The sequence below is a fragment of the Toxorhynchites rutilus genome, chromosome 3, assembly GCF_029784135.1.
Source record: "Toxorhynchites rutilus septentrionalis strain SRP chromosome 3, ASM2978413v1, whole genome shotgun sequence".
Taxonomy (NCBI): Eukaryota; Metazoa; Arthropoda; class Insecta; order Diptera; family Culicidae; genus Toxorhynchites; species Toxorhynchites rutilus.
The window spans coordinates 41508156-41524515 of record NC_073746.1 but is presented as its reverse complement, the minus strand read 5'-3'; the positions used below and the strand labels follow the sequence as shown (position 1 = coordinate 41524515).

Below are 16360 nucleotides of genomic sequence, written 5' to 3'. Positions count from 1 at the left end.
GGCTTGCACGAGGGTATCGAGCAGAAACCGATTCGAAAAACATTGCTTGAATTTAAACTATCGAGTTGGATTTTAATAATGTTCTATGTGGACACACTTTTTTTCAACGATGTGTTTTATAGCAGACCCCAGTGTTTGTCGTGCTCCTCCCCAACGTGAACGGTCACCGGGTGGTGCTTCTCAACGAGCACCGGTTTGCTGATGTACACCGGAACTGGCTTCTCAACGTGAACAGTGTACGGTTTTGGTACTTCGATGTATTCCTTCTTGATGATTGGGACCTTAACCTCGACTGGGTATGGGACCGGGCGGTCAACGTGGACTGGGACCTTTTTCTCGATGTAGACTGGGTATTTCTTCTCCACCACGATCGGGACCTTCTTCTCGACCTCCACAGTGTAGGGAACCTTCACTTCGACTGGGTATGGTTTCTCAACTTCCACGGTGTATGGCACTGGAATTTTCTTGGTAATGGTCGTGGTTGAGTGGGTCAGCTTGTGATGGCCGTGATGGTCATCGTGGTGATCAAAATGGTGAAGATCACTGTGATCATGACTTATGTCCCAGAGACCTCGCTTCTCTTTCTGACCTTTAGACTCATCAACAGCCGCACAGGAAGCGACGGCCAGAGTCAAAGACAAAACTACGAATACCTAAGGGGGCATAATTCTTAATATAACGAGAATGAAGACTGATTGAATACCATTACCTTCATAACGAATTCTAGTGATTCCAAAACCGCACACACTAAACCGATCTGATGGTCCCGAACGAATGATGCTGTACGATTTGTGGCCGATGCTTTTTATTCACTTGGTGACATGGTCCCTTCAGAGAGGGGCAGCATCTATTCGCTGAGAGGTGTCATATGTTACGCGCGCCACTTTTCGTGAAACAGCTTCCGCTGGGTTCGCTCAGGGGCCACAACAAAAGGTAAAGGTAAAACAAACGAAATACTGCTGATCGTCTTTGGGCGACCGAAGGTCAGACCTCAATAAACGTCGGAATTGGCCCGGTGGCCATATAGACTATGACGAAATAGGTTATTAATTCGATCAGCTGCTGAAGTTCAGATTGTGTCCGGCTGTCAGTGCTTTGATTTTGTGACGAAATCAATGAACTTCATCCAAGAAAGATGAGAGCGCATGACATCGCCGATAGAACTTTTCAATTTGGAACTACGAATTGCCTACAAATTTTAATTCGCTCAATTTTCGGTTTATCATTCTCAAAACGTCTCATTTCGTTTTTAGGCGAGGAAATCACTTTTTGGAGGTTTCAGCTCCTACGGTTCTGAGATGAGCTGGGTATTCGATTTCAAAGTGATTATGGTTAGAATCCATAGAGAAATATCTTATCCTAAGAAAAAGGACAAAAACATGGGTTTTTGGCTTAGTATGCTATTTGAGATTTGGTCAAGTGTTCGAATCTCTTGTTGATGTGTTTGAAAATGTATTTAAAACATATTGAGACGAAAACTATTATTTATTTACTCTTCTTTCCTTTCCTGATTTTTCTAATTTACAATTTACGGAACAACAACTTTGTTTTTTAACAAAGTTTTCTGCCAATGAGTATCACAAATTATATCTTACTATCGAAACATCTACCAGGATTCATGGGTAAATCGGTATCAAAAATAATTTACAATAATCGTTGTGTTTCATTGATCAAAATTTCTTCCTAACAAAAGTTGAGCAGTCTTCTGCTGAATGCAGAACAACTTATCAGAGAATATTTTTCCACTCTCTATTAGACACTTCCAAAATATGGTTTCGGAAGCGTTTACAAAAAATCTTGCCCATGTAAATATTTTTTAAAGTTCCCTTCAATTGAAATTTTGTTGGTGTTAAATAGGGAATGCTCGCGAATCCAATTACGAACTATGTAATTATTTTGACGAAATTTGGAACAACTCTTACCGTTTTGCTGAAATATAATCCGACGATGTTTTTTTGTTTTACTTTTAAAGACTATTTTTTTCATATGAGCAATAATTTTTTCAGAATTTGGCTCGTCTTAAAACACCATTTTAGTCGAAAGGTATTTAGTTTTCAGATTATATGCAAATATTCATTATTCGTCATTTGTTCTAATATTATACACGTCTTTTAAAATAATGCCATTGAAACTTTACAGTTATGCAACGTGTCGATCGCTTCTGAGTAGCAAAAAATATGGGTGTCATCGCCAAATATGAAATCATCTTAGTTATTCAACGATAAATAAGGGTATTCCTCAAAATAAATTAAAGCGGAGTTATTAACACTCCTATACTCGCGCACTGGTCTCACAGACCGAGAAATTAATAATTCGTTCATTTCTAAGAAAAGATCAACTCTACGACTTTGCGATTCTCTCTAGCTTCGTTATTCGTCGTTCGTCATCGTTTAGCGTATCACATGTGTTGGTACGAAGGGAAAGTGTGTCTCTTTTGTTGAAACTTTCGGTCTGAATATTAGAATATGGGTCAATGAAATGAATAAATGTGGCGAATGGAATATCTATCTCTAATGTCTAATGTCTAATAATCTAATGTGGCGTGGAATATCTATTGTATATAATGCATGAGGTCATTACCGGACTATTCTTATTTGATTTTACTACTTTTTTTATTCGTTGATATATTCGTCGTTTAATTCATACGTGCAAAAGCAAAATACAAATGTTTGACTTTCGTATGGTTGTTCGCTGAATACAATGGTCACACATACACACACTTGTGGAAGAATTGTAAACTGTAAACTATAAACTAATTGGTGGGTTATGATTATTTTTTAGCAGTTACAGTTTCGTGGATATTTTTGTTTATAATATATGGGCTGAACAATATCGACAAGAAAACCCAGGAAGTTCCTAGGAAACCATTTACATCGGAACTTCGATTATGCGCGACAGCGAGTTCCTCAGTAAATCCATAGGCCTTCCCGGAATTTGTCAGTGAGTGATTGGCTCATGCACTTCTATTTTGATCATGGCTTTCACATTTTCCGACTACTGGTGTACACAACCTTCTAGATAGTTGAATGATTTCTGCATTTATAAAACATAGTTTTCAAATCTTTTTTTTTGTCGTCCTTTATTGCGTTATCCGCGATTTTCGTTTTTCACGGTGAGCTAGCACGACTATTCCGCGGATAATCGTGGTTCTACTGTATATCATCTTTTTGTGTCCCACCAAAAAACAGGCATTAATTCAGGGACAAGGAATATTAGAAATATGAAAACTTGAAATCCCAAAACCTTTATGATCTGGTGACTATCTAGAGATCTTTCTCTCCGAAAAAAGGCCCGAAAAACACGCTACAGCTGTATGAAATGTAAAGAATATGTTTGTCTCGAGCATGCAGTTAAGGTATGTCCTTATTCTTACACCAATGGAACCACAACCAATTAAAACGTTTTTATGTTATTTTATAGCACCATATGCTTTAGTAAATTATGTTCAGTTGCTTACTTTCAATTAATAACAGGAAAAAGCCGAATTTCGTTATTTCTGTTGGAGTATCAAAAATTACTCTGTTTTGAAGAATAAGATGACTATTAAAAGTGAATGAAGTTGAAGTAAAACATATTTTCAAGAGTTTTATCATTCAATTATACCCTATTCTTCAAATAAATACCGATAAAGCCTAACAAATACACAATATATTACAATATATTACAGAGAAGTTCAAATTTCGGTCTGTGACACTGTGCGCGAGAATACGAATTATGATTTTGCGCGCGAGTGCAGGAGAGTTAATGGTGGTGGTGGTACTAATATACAATCGCATGTGGTTACAGTGTGTGTGTGTGTGAGAGAGAGAGATGTGTTAAATGCATAGGCGACAAGGACACAAATTTAGACATATATCCAGCATTTGTATCAGGAGAACATGAATGATTCATGAAACAAACATCTTCAGCTGCTTCCATAAAACCAAGGCCCAACGAATATTTTACTGAATTTTAAATTTATTTTACGAAGTTCAATGCATTCTAAAGTAATATTCAAAATAATAAAAAGTGTAATTGATTTTTATATATTTTCATATAATCACAGATAAGCCCAAAACACAGTGAAATTCATTCAATGTTTACCCTCATTGAATGAATTTCTCTGTGTTTTGGGCTTATCTGTGATTTTTTTTCCGATTGATCATTCATTTTTCACGAATTCGTACATTGCTTCCGGGTACCAGTGCAATGTATTCCAAGCTGAATGTGAAGAAGGGGTTTTTCAGCGGTGAGAACTGTGCTCTTTGATTCAATACTGAACGAGAAAATTAGTTCATAGCGGTTGTTACCGCCTTCGTCCCCACCACAAATGAATCGGTTCGGACTTTCTGTTGTCGTTCTGCGTGATATGTTATATAGTACAATTTATGAAATATTTATTTGGGAATGATGTTTCAGAGTGTGTTGGAGATGGAATTTTTGTAAAGATGCTGAAAAACTAGTTTGATATACAATATGTACACTATTTCAGTGTCGTTTTAAACAGCTAGCAATCAACAGTGCATGTTTATTCTGAGGCTGAAAGTTGATTTGAAAATTTCATTGCTTCGCTGCATTGAGAATGGTTTACGCCGCTTAATGCAAGCATTATATACTGTTTCAAACAAACTGTTGAAAAATGGCAAACTACAAAAACTGATTTTTCGTATTTCGCTACATTCCCGTACCGTAACTCAATTAGTGGAATCAATGAAGTGAATAATTTGAAGTCAGTATCTTCTAGGGACTCTCGAACCAATCAATCAATCTAATTTGTTTGGTGTTAAAATAATCGAAATATTTTTTTAGCTACGGAAGTTATCAATATTAAATTTTCCGACTTAAGCTTACTAGAAATATTCCCACGCGGAAAAAAAATCTTTTGGGTATAAATACCATTTGAAAAAAAGCACATTTTTTATTATAAGCTAGCTGACCCTGCCATATAAATTATTTCTAGAGAATATTTTGGTTGGTAAAAGAATAGCGAATAGTTTGTATGTTATCGTACAGGTTTATAAAATTTATCTGATGAATGATTTTCACAGCGAAGCATGCGTAGCCGATTTTTTAATTTTTTCTATGTATCTTTCATATTTTCCTAAGTATTCTGTGATTCTAATTTGAGTGGAGACAAACTCAACGATGTATAGACGACTCAAATCTGATCATCTGTTCTCCTGTGATGATGAGTTATACGTACGTGGGAAAAATATTCTTTTATGTATAGAGAAGATTTATTTCTTGGCAGTGGAATTTATTTTGATGTCAACGTAATGGGAAAGAAGTCCCCATCTAACGAGAATAAGGAACCGGGACGGCTCAAGCCGCCGAGGTGATGCAATCCGAGTTGGCCGCTAACCCGCCGTCGGAAGTGGCGACCTTTAGCAAGCAAACCGGTGTTTCACCTTGTTTGTTTTTTTTTTCTTCTGCTTGCATTCCTCAATTCTAGTCCTTCTTGGTAATCAGCAAAGCGCGCAACCTTCTTACTTTTAATCTCATTATACCTAAATATCCGACCAATAAAACAATAAATTCTATTGCAACAAAACGAGCTTGAGCACAATTTTGATTGTTAGAGATATACATTCTCTGGATTAGAATTAGACATTCTATAAGAAAAAATAGCGAACGGACAGGAGTAAATTGATCTACAGTTCCAATAGATTGAACTCAACGAGTCGGTGATAAAACGAAGGTAAAACGAAACGAGTTGTTAGACCATTTTCAAAAACACGATCACTCGAATATCATTAATCAGGATAGAACATTTACCCGGATGGTAAATATCGGAAATTTTTCTTAATAATCCAGATAATAAATCCAAATCAGTTGAACATCCTATGATTCATCACAAACAAATAGACGCGAAATAACATCTAATATTTAAATATTAGAAGGAAGGAAGGAAGAAATCCTATAAAATTGGATTTTCGCTAATTCACTTCACATTTATGCATTACTGTTTTATGTTAAAATGACCTGCTACGAAAATATGTTCCTATTTAATGTATAAATGGTCTCATAGTCTTGAAGAGCAACGAGGAAAGGAAAGGAGGAGAGATATTAATTGTGCCCTCACTACTTTCTGTCAATGAAGTCGCTAGTATCATTTTAAAATTTGGTCATTACAATTTTCCATTTTACTTCATATTTTTTATTGTTTTTCAAAGTAGTGAGGAACAAATTTTGTTTATCATCAGGAGATTAAGATTTAAGAGATGAAATCGATAAACTTATTAGCGAGATTTGAAATTAAAGTATCCGTATAACCAACAAAAAACTCACTCATATTACTATATTCAGTACTTCTACCCTAACAAGTAATTCTTTTTTTGTGTAAAGCTGTTCGCCAAAAATATAATGAACACATCTTCGCACAATGCAATGATTATTTGTCATGCATTCTGATTTTTGAATAAGCAATCAACTGCCGTTCTACGCATAGTTATCCTATATTCTAAAATCAAAAACTAAAACTGAGAAAAACGCTACCAAAAAAAACGGTGTTTTCAATAAACCGGGTTTTTTTTAAGCAGTAAACTATTGTTTAATAAAATGTAAAAAGTTACTTGAATTAATCAATCCTGATTACGGGCTTAAAAATTCATGGTGAGATACTTATGCATAGAATATCAACATGTAACAATTAGGCTTTTTGCTCACAAAAAAATCACATCTCTGATATCGAGATATGTTATGTAAGAAATCCCCAGCTTCCAAGAAAAAATATTTAAAAATATAACGCCCTCTAGTCCAGAGCTTTCATGGCAACAAAAAACAAGTACAATGAATAATAACAAAAACAAAATCAAAATTTTTGGCAAGCGTAACACTTTTCCAAAAAAGACTAAGAGGGAAAAATTGTTGAAAAATCATAACTCAAAAACGGAAAAATAGCATCTCTGATATCGAGAGTAAAAAAACCTCAGCCTTCAAGAAAAAATGTAAAAACATACAGCGCCCTCTAGCCCGAAGCCATGAAAACAACAAAGCAATATGCAAGCGTGATGTTTACAAAATTTGTAAGTGTTATGATCCAGAAAAAAGTGTGAATACGTACCAAATAATAATCTGGCGATTGATTAAATGAGGGGCGCATTGACACCAATAGAAGGTGAATTTTATAAACCTTACTAGCTGACCCGGCGAATTTCGTCCAGCCCAGAATTTGTTTTTTGTTATCAATACCTTCAACCATTCACGTTTTCTTACTATGAGCGAGTTCATGGGTCCAATCGCAGAACTGTTCATTGATTGATATTTTAATCGACCCTGTTGAATTTACCTTTTACTATAAAATTCCTAGTATTTCAAACCAACCTCATCATTATAATATCAGATTATTTTCAGACATAATTCTTGTTCAAGATTTTTCAACCACTTGCAAATAACATGTTTCTCCGTTACATGGAATAAATGTTTTATACCGAAAATATGATAGAATAAACACAGCCCTAAATCTGACAATTCCCTGCTCGAGTTCTGCTCTTATCAACACAGTCGGCGATACTTTTTTATTGGTATAGATAGAAGAAGATATAGGAATGCGTTTCATCACATTAAAATCCATTTCCAATTTCGAACAAAGATCAATTTCGCTAGCGCAACCATCAAATGGACTAACAGCACCTTCAGGTGAGGATTTTTGGGTATGAAACATTACTCATACCCAAAAATCCTCACATCTCAAATTGTGCTTGATTAGATTTGATTTCATTGTCTTGATTAATTCTCGAGTTATGCAGAAATTTGAGTTTCATTTGTATGGCAGCCCCCCCTTAGAGAAAGGGGTGGAGAGTCTAACCATCATAGAAACATTTATAGCATCCTAAAACCTTCACATGTCAAATGTGTGTCACATCAAATTGCATCACGGAAAAAACGCTGTAGAAATTTAATTTTTAGGAATTATATCTTCAGCTTTCGCTTTAAAATCAGATAAGAGTGTATAGATCACGTTGGCCATGCTTCACTGTCAATTTTTCGTAAATTTGGAAAAATGTCGTCGAACGAAAAAGAGCGTCGTGAATTAATCCTGTGCACTCATTTCGAGAATCCGGAGTTGTCACATCGGGACATCGGTAAGATGCTGAGAATCGTCCAATCCACGGTCAGCAGAGTACTAAAACGATACTTCGAGAACCTAACCATCGACCGGAAGGTGAAGAACGGCAAAAATGGATGCTCCGTCAGTGAAAAAGATCACAAGCGCGTAGTTAAGCAGTTTAGACGTGATCCGAGAAGTTCGGTCCGGGATGTCGCCAATAAGCTGAATTTGTCAAGTTCATTCGTCCAGCGGACCAAGCAGCGGGAGGGCCTGCGTACATACAAGGTTCAGAAGGCTCCTAACCGCGACGAAAGGCAAAACATGGTGGGGAAGACGCGAGCCCGGAAGCTGTACACCGAAATGCTGACGAAGCCGCATTGCCTGGTAATGGACGATGAAACCTACGTCAAAGCGGACTTTCGTCAGCTGCCGGGCCTGTTGTTCTTCTCCGCAGAGGACAAATTCAGCGTTCCGGAGGAGATTCGCAAGCAGAAACTATCCAAGTTTGCCAAAAAGTACATGGTGTGGCAAGCGATCTGCTCTTGCGGAAAGCGGAGCGCCCCCTTCGTGATGACCGGCACTGTAAACGGGCAGGTTTACCTTGCCTAGAGAAGCGCTTACTACCACTATTGAAGCAGCACGAGGGCCCGACCATCTTCTGGCCGGATCTCGCTTCGTGCCACTATTCAAAGGACGTGTCGGAGTGGTACGAAGCCAACGGGGTCACGGGGTCGTGCCAAAGGAAATGAACCCGCCCAACGCGCCGGAGCTTCGCCCAATAGAGAAATATTGGGCGATTATGAAGCAGGCCCTCCGGAAGATCCCAAAAGTTGTCAAATCGGAGGCGGACTTCAAGAGAAAATGGATTTCTGTTAAAAAAAAACTACAACCTGACGTTGTACAGAACCTTATGGACGGGGTAAAGAGAAAGGTGCGAGCATACGTGCTTGGGCTCGAAGTATGAATAAAAAGAAAATGCCAAAAGTTGTTTAATAGTTTTTATTTTACTGTCTAAAATTTTCAAAAGGATCGGTTTACTGGGCGAATTTCTACAGCGTTTCTTCCGTGATGCAATTTGATGTGACACACCCTTTAGATAAAAGTAAATCTGATCAGTAACACCAACGTGTGAGTTATAAAATTTCATGCGTTCATAACGCAACATAATCAATGGAAACTGCCGAATAATAAGTATATAAATTTACATAACATCAAGCATTAGCCATAGTTCATCTGTTTCAGCATAGCTTCCTTCATGTACTCTAGATTATAATTTTCTAATTAGCGCACAAATGATGAAATAGCGTAAAGAACCCAAAATGCGGCACTAATTTTTGCACCCACGCCAACTGAGATAAATCTATGTTATTCCAACTACGCTAGAATTGACGCCGCCAGCGGATAATTAGTTTTGCGATTAAACTCTCCCTTTCCCATTCTGGTGGCTAGCAGAGGAAAAAAATCGGATTGGATCAACACGTCCAAATTGATTGAAACAAAACACCAATTGCTCATCCCATCTGGGTGTCAGTCCTGGATCCCAATTGGATAGTTTTAATTAGCAATCATTGGGAGGTGTCCGTCCGGCCACGTGCACGTGTTCGGAATTCGTTTCTCTATTCAACCAGGGAATCGATTGCAAACATTGGATGGTACTCACCTGAATCAATTCCTGAATGTTATCGCACTGCTCCAAAACCACGACCGTGTCACTGCTGTTGACTTGTTGTTGCTGCTGCTGCTGCTGCAGCTGTTGATGCTGTTTTCGCTGCAATAGCTGCAGCTCGACGGCCAGAATTTGGTTCTGGATAGTGTGGCCGGTTGCGTCCGGTGGGGTGACCGGACTGAGAAATCCACTGTCGGCATCGCTGTGATTGGACAGTGGACGCTGTTTGCGAAGACGGCCGACACGAGGCGTCGAGTCGAGGGACCCATTGCGTGTCGCAATGGATGATGGGAGAATGCTGCCGGTTTTGCTGATTGCACCGGTGGAAGACTTCTGCTGGGGTTGCTGGAGGTGGGGCAGAGAGACGGAGGATTTGAGGGAGTCTAGCGCAAAGGTGGGATGCGATAGGAGGGGGAGAAAATGAACCTTGCCACTCGGTGAGTCTGATTTAATTTTCGACACTCTCAGATATTCCATTGAGGTCTGTTGGGGTGCTGGCGGAGGTGGACTCAGGGAGGATGGTTCTTCCGAGCAAAGCGTGCCTAGAGCGGAAGACGGTTCATTTGAGGACGAATCTGTCGTCTTCGAGCTGGATGGGGGTGACGAAGATGATGAATCATCACTTTTCCTCTGCTGCAGGGGTGAATTTGGAAGGGAGGCTGATTGGCGGTGGAGGCGCCCAAATTGACTGACAGCCGTTTTTGTTACCACGCCATAGTAGGAAGACTCCTGCTGGTCCTCACTGATTGAGCCGGAAATTGATTTCGGGACAACCTTCAGCTGATCTATTAACCGATTTCTAAAACCGTAATCACTTTCGTCTGTTGACTCCAGATTTGACGATGGAGTTTCGATCACCGAATTCACCATCGAAGGATAGTCCGGACTGGAACCGCTCGAAGACGATGAGGTTCGTGTATTGTTAAATATTTCGTCGATCTTTTCCTCAACCTTTTCCAACGAGAGCCGATTTCTGGCTTCGTATGATTCAGGCTCGATGGTAAAATAATTATCCGAATCCCGATCGACGGCATCGTATATTAAAGGATTTTGATACAAAATCGAATCCGCCAGTTCAACCGTTTCCGGGATCGATCTCATCTTGTGCTCCTTCTCGTTGAAAAAATCCACCGACGGATCAAAGAGACAGTAGTTTTCGAGATGAGGAACCGCACCCTTTCTCTGTCGGACGGGCAAATTCTTGAGCAACGAGGACGAGAACTCCGGCTTGGAGAGCATATCGTCCGGGGATTCTCGATTTGTCTCAACCACATCCGGTGCCGGTGGCGGTGGAGGCAACTCTCCGAAACTCTTGGAAGACATTTTATTTATTTTTGGCGACGGTGGCAGTGTCACGTAATTATTACTTTTCTTCTCGCCCGAACCCGAGGACGATATTAACTTGCTCAGCCCGAATCCCTTGAGTTTGGATTTGCTGGCCTCTTTAGCCGCCGGTATGACGTCTTCATTTTTGCCGACAGGTTCCATTGAGATGAAATCCTGTTGGATGAGGGCTTCTTTGGTGGGGGGAGGAGGCGGTGGTGGTTCTCGGTAAGGTGGCAGTGGTGGCGGTGGCGAAAGATGAATTTGATCCGCACGTGACAAGTCCAAATCGCTCCCTGCCGCCACCGGAAAATCCCGATAAAGCTCTTTAAACTGTACGCCAGTGTCGCTGAGGGAGTGCTGCCTCGAACGAGCAATCGCTTTCACCGTGCTGGATTTGATTCCTTCGCCCGCACTTTCCACCGGAAGATTAGGGATGAATGAAACTTTCTTCTGATTGCGACCGTTGGCGGCGCCGGTTGATGTCGTCGTGCCACCGGGAGAACGCTTCTCCTTCCCTTCCGCCGTAATCGAGACGGTGATGCTTGATTGTTTGACTAGCTTTTTCGGAGGGATTATGTTGTTTTTAAGTTTTTGCTGCGATGCCGCTTTATTGTCGTTTGTCGTTTGTGTTTTCGCTAGTAAATTGGATGTTTTCTGAAAGACGGATATTTTCGAACCAGTCGGAGGACTTTTCAGTTCTCCCCCGGTGTTTTTACCTTTGGATTTTTTACTGCCATCATCAGTCTTTTGTCTCGGCACCGCTATTTTGGACTGTTTCGCACCTCCGCTGGCACTTTTCACGTTTCCTCGATTAGAAAGACCTGTTTGTTGGTGCGCTCGGGTTTGATGGCCTGAGGCAGTAGCCTCGTTCCTGCTGGAGGCCTCATTCTGCTCGATGTTGATCTCAATTGTGAACGGCGGCTGTTGGTTGCTGTGCGGGTGAGGTGAGGTCGCGGTGGGTGTCGGCTCTTTGGACTCCTGCGAGCAAGGCCTCCGTCGCACCGTACCGGTCTGAACGCTCGGTGAGTCCCAATCGAGGGAAGATTTGAGCTGCTGCTCTGGTGCGGTAGAAGTTGGAAGTGTACTCGGGGGGTTGGCAACCCTGCTGCTTGGGATCATCTGATGTGTCAGGAAACATTCATTTCATTAGCATATGCGGGTGGGGCTTCACTTTCACTTTAAATATGCGGAGTACAATCCTGTATGCGAGGGGAGAATGGGATTAGTTGTGTGTAATGAGAAGTGGAAGATCCTGTGCTTGGTTTACTTTTTCGTCTTTTCTCTTTTTGAGGTTGTCCTAGGGAAGAGCACCGATAAAATCACAGTAGAGATAGGTGGATTTGAATTGTAAATTTTTCGAGGTCAGAATGCAAATGTCTTCGAGCTATTAAAACAGATTCTCAGAATGTGTTATCTGGTAGATTACGAAGATGTTCTCTTAAACCTCAGCGCTTCTAGTAGTCACAACTACAGGGGGGGCCATTTAAAGTGGAAGCATCTGGCAACCCCATAACTTTTGACAGAGATAACCGATTTTTTATTGCCATTTGTTCGTGAAAATGAATTGGACAATTACTGGTTCCAACAGGACGGCGGTACATGCCATACAGCGGCTGCCACGACCAAATTATTGCGCGAAATGTTCCCCGGAAGATTAATATCGAAAAACGGCGATTATGACTGGCCACCGAGATCACCTGATTTGATTTTTAAAATCCAAGGTATACACTGGTAAACCAAGGACCCTGGCTGCGCTGAAAGACAATATCCGACAAGAAATTGCTGCCATATCGGCCGAAACATTGGGCAAAGTGATGGAAAATGCCGAAAAAAGGGCACATATTTCGGTCAAGGCCAGAGGCGGTCATTTACGAGATATCATAATCAAAAAGTAGTTAGAACAAATCTCCTTGGACCAAAATAAATGAATTTAAAAAAAAATAATTTAAAATTCCACTTCTTTACTTTGCTATTGCAAAAACAAATCCTTCCACTTTAAATGGCCCACCCTGTAGTTTTTAAAATGCTGTTATTATGAAATTATATTGCTGCTGAATTTTTTACTCGTGAAACATTTTATACATTTTTCATTTCCACATGCTTTCATTTCCTTTGATTAGAATTAGAGGGATAGTAGTTAGTAATGACTTTTGGCTTTTTCACGCAGTTTATCCGGCAAAACGACTAAACAGTCAGTCGGGCGTTTAGTCGCTATCTCCCTCCACCGACTCGACTACATAATTTCATTCTTCCCAGTCAAATTGTCCTCATTGCGTTTTGAAGTGACATCCCCCAAAACCAATTCGTTCCTTTATTTCTCTCTCCCATGTACGTGTGCATGCATCGATGTTTGAGTTCAACGTGGTTTGACATACGCTACAGGTGAGCTAGATTCTTTTGTATTGTACACGAAAATTACTCACACGTATAAAATAGCGTGCAGTGTGTGTGCGCGCTATTTTGCACACTATTTACTAATATAAATGCGAGGATCTTTATAGCATATTTGATAAGTGTCTAAGTTAGTTGGTTTGAGTTCACGATGGGTAGACAATAAACCGTCCATTGATGGGGTAACTTTTTTTTGCATCAAAAATCATGTTTTCGTTCCTCTTTATATGGACGTAAAAATAAGATTGCGTACGCAAGTATAAATTTCGTTCCTAGGGGAGTACAAATGTGAATTGAAGTCACTTCAATGAAGAGGCAGATTTGTATTTATTAGTCGAGTCAGTTAAAATAACCACTGACTGGACTAGTTCACAAGTCATCCTCGCTAGTCAACGCTAGTCAATTCATTTTCTAGTCAGGTCACTTTTTGTTGGCGACGACTGCCGAAGCAGTTACAGTCGAAGCGAAACTACTGAGAGTAGAGTCGGTCGGTCGGAAGCTACTGGGAGTAGAGTCGGTCTTCATTTTTCACTTTCGAAGTTTTCGGGCCATGGTAGAGATACGAATTTTGGATGTTTTTTCGAGCTCCGTAAAAATGAAACAAAGGTTTTTGACGTAGAACTACGTCTTTCAGGAAGGGTGCCGAATCAGAAAACAGGTTACTTTTTTATGAAATAAAGTTTACGTTAACCCTTTCATTACGGCAGTGTGCTCCGCCAAAGTGCAACCCCTGTACGGAGCATTGCACCGAAAAGTATGCACATCGCGCTGGTGTGATCGTGTGTGTGAAGAGCAGTATGAATTTCATGTCGTCTAAAGACGACGCTCGTACACACAGCTCGTCGCGCGGATGTCGTCTATAGACGATGCTCGTAACGAAATGGTTAATAACTATTTCCACTGTGAACGAATTCTAATGATTTGCATACCAATCGAATCGGAAATTCCCTAAGATTTGTTTGATATGCTATACATTACAATTCGCTTATCTCAAAACGGTTCAAATTCATGAAAACTGGACTTCCTTTTTTCTCATACATTTGTTTTGCCGATTTGTGTGCTAACCCTACCCGTATTTCGAATGCTTATAACTCGAACATCTCTTAACAGATTGGAAAGATGTTTGCATCAATTGATAGGGAATATTTCTACGCGTCTATCACAATTAATAAAATGATATTTTTTATGAGATGAACAATTGAATAACTGTAAAATGTCAAGCGTTATCTAAACGCCCAAACTGCCAAGTTTTGATTGGTCCGATTTACGGTTTCCCCAACACAGACTTCAAAATCAATGTGCCTAGGGGAATTCGCTTTGTCAACAGATGCAAGTCGGGGATGTTTTTCCCCACTGAGCTGTGTTTCCCCAACACGGACTTCTAAATTAATGAGCCTGGGGGAATCCGCTTTGCAAATACATGCAAATCGGGGGTTTTTTGGTGTTGAGTACTCTTGTACTTTTTTCTTGTACGCTTTTCGTTGTGCAGACCGTAATACTTTTAATCTGGGAAGCCTGGGAAAATCATCATTTCAGATACTAGAGGTGAATGAACTTTCGCGGTTCGAAAACTACGTAAACATGAGATGTGCAATAATTCCAGAGGAAAATGTAAAATACTATGAACGTTTGACAATTCTTCCGTTCACATATTTTGGTAGTCCTAGGCATCATATCGAACGTAAAAGGACGTTCATCAAATTTGTAACGAAGAACACAATCTATTACAAACGTTTCGATGCATTCTAAAATAATACTGGATGTGGTAAACAAGTGGATTGCATAATATAATTGCGTAGTTCTATGTCGAAAATATGCGGTCGTATGTCATTATTTGTTCATCTATCTTTTAACAATAAAACAAATGGAACGGAGAGAAAATGTTCATAACTATAATAGTTACAAGCTGATGATGTAAGGAGGTTAAAACAAAAGTTGTGCGATGGCGCTTCTGATTATCTCAAACAAAAAAATCGAACAGATTCTGGATCAGTGAAGATGTCGCATATTTTTTTGAAAAAATGGCGACGGTTGAAAAACAAAATGTGGTTTAAAACGATTTTTCTTACGTTTCCCGAGTTTTTTTAAAATGGGTTTTAAATTGAGGGGGTTGCAAAAATACATGGTACATACCCCCTAGACATTAAAATAAACATACACACAGGTCAAACTGAATGAAACCATTTAAAAAAGTAATTGGTTATTTGGGGACTGCTGGAATTTGGTTTTCTCGTTATCTACTACGTTCTAATAGCACTTTCATTTGATACCCATCAACCCATCAATCCCCATCAATGGATTTGAAAACAAATATTCACCGTTTCACCGTTGTGTAGTGGTGCTCATTTTGGATTTGATTTTTTTATAAATAACTATGTTCTACTAGCCAAGCCCTTTCATTTGATACTCATATTGATGAGGTTTTTAAAAAATATATATATTGCGCCATTTTATGGTGGAAGCCATTCTGGATTTGCATTTTTTTTAAATAAATGTAATCTATTAATCAAGATCTTTTTTTTTGATACCCATATTCATAAGATCTGGAAAAAATATATATATATCAGCCATTCCATGCCAAACTGATATAGTGGTTCTCATATTTTCGTGAAAAGTGGTAGTTTTGTTCTTTATCGCAAAACATTAGACCCGTATTTCTTTTATTTTTTCAGTACGGTGACCATTTCCATTTTAGGGTTGCCCGAAAAATCAACTTTTTCATCTTTTTTCCAAAAATGCCTTTTTTGAACAACTCATAACTTTTGAACTACTAGACCGATTCAGATGATTGTCATATCAGATAGAAGCCAATCACCTGGTCTTTTTTGAGAAAATACTGCACCTGCAGTAAATTCGAATTCTGTTCTCGTTATTATTGATTGTATCCGTTTTTTATTGTTTTCCTAGTCTCAGGACCAGGGGCATATGTCGGAACCAGAGAGGCGTAT

General features: G+C 39.5%; 1 protein-coding gene across 4 annotated transcripts in view; it reads right to left on the bottom strand.

Moving 5' to 3' along the window:
- Nucleotides 1-16360, bottom strand: part of LOC129778241 (protein sickie) — a 475861-nt gene that overhangs the window by 438847 nt on the left and 20654 nt on the right. For all 4 annotated transcript variants that reach the window (XM_055785016.1, XM_055785017.1, XM_055785018.1 and 1 more), the window contains exon 2: nt 9690-12220. In XM_055785016.1, coding sequence (XP_055640991.1) covers nt 9690-12140 — 2451 coding nt within the window. In that variant the 5' untranslated portion in view covers nt 12141-12220. The remainder of the gene's footprint in view (nt 1-9689; nt 12221-16360) is intronic.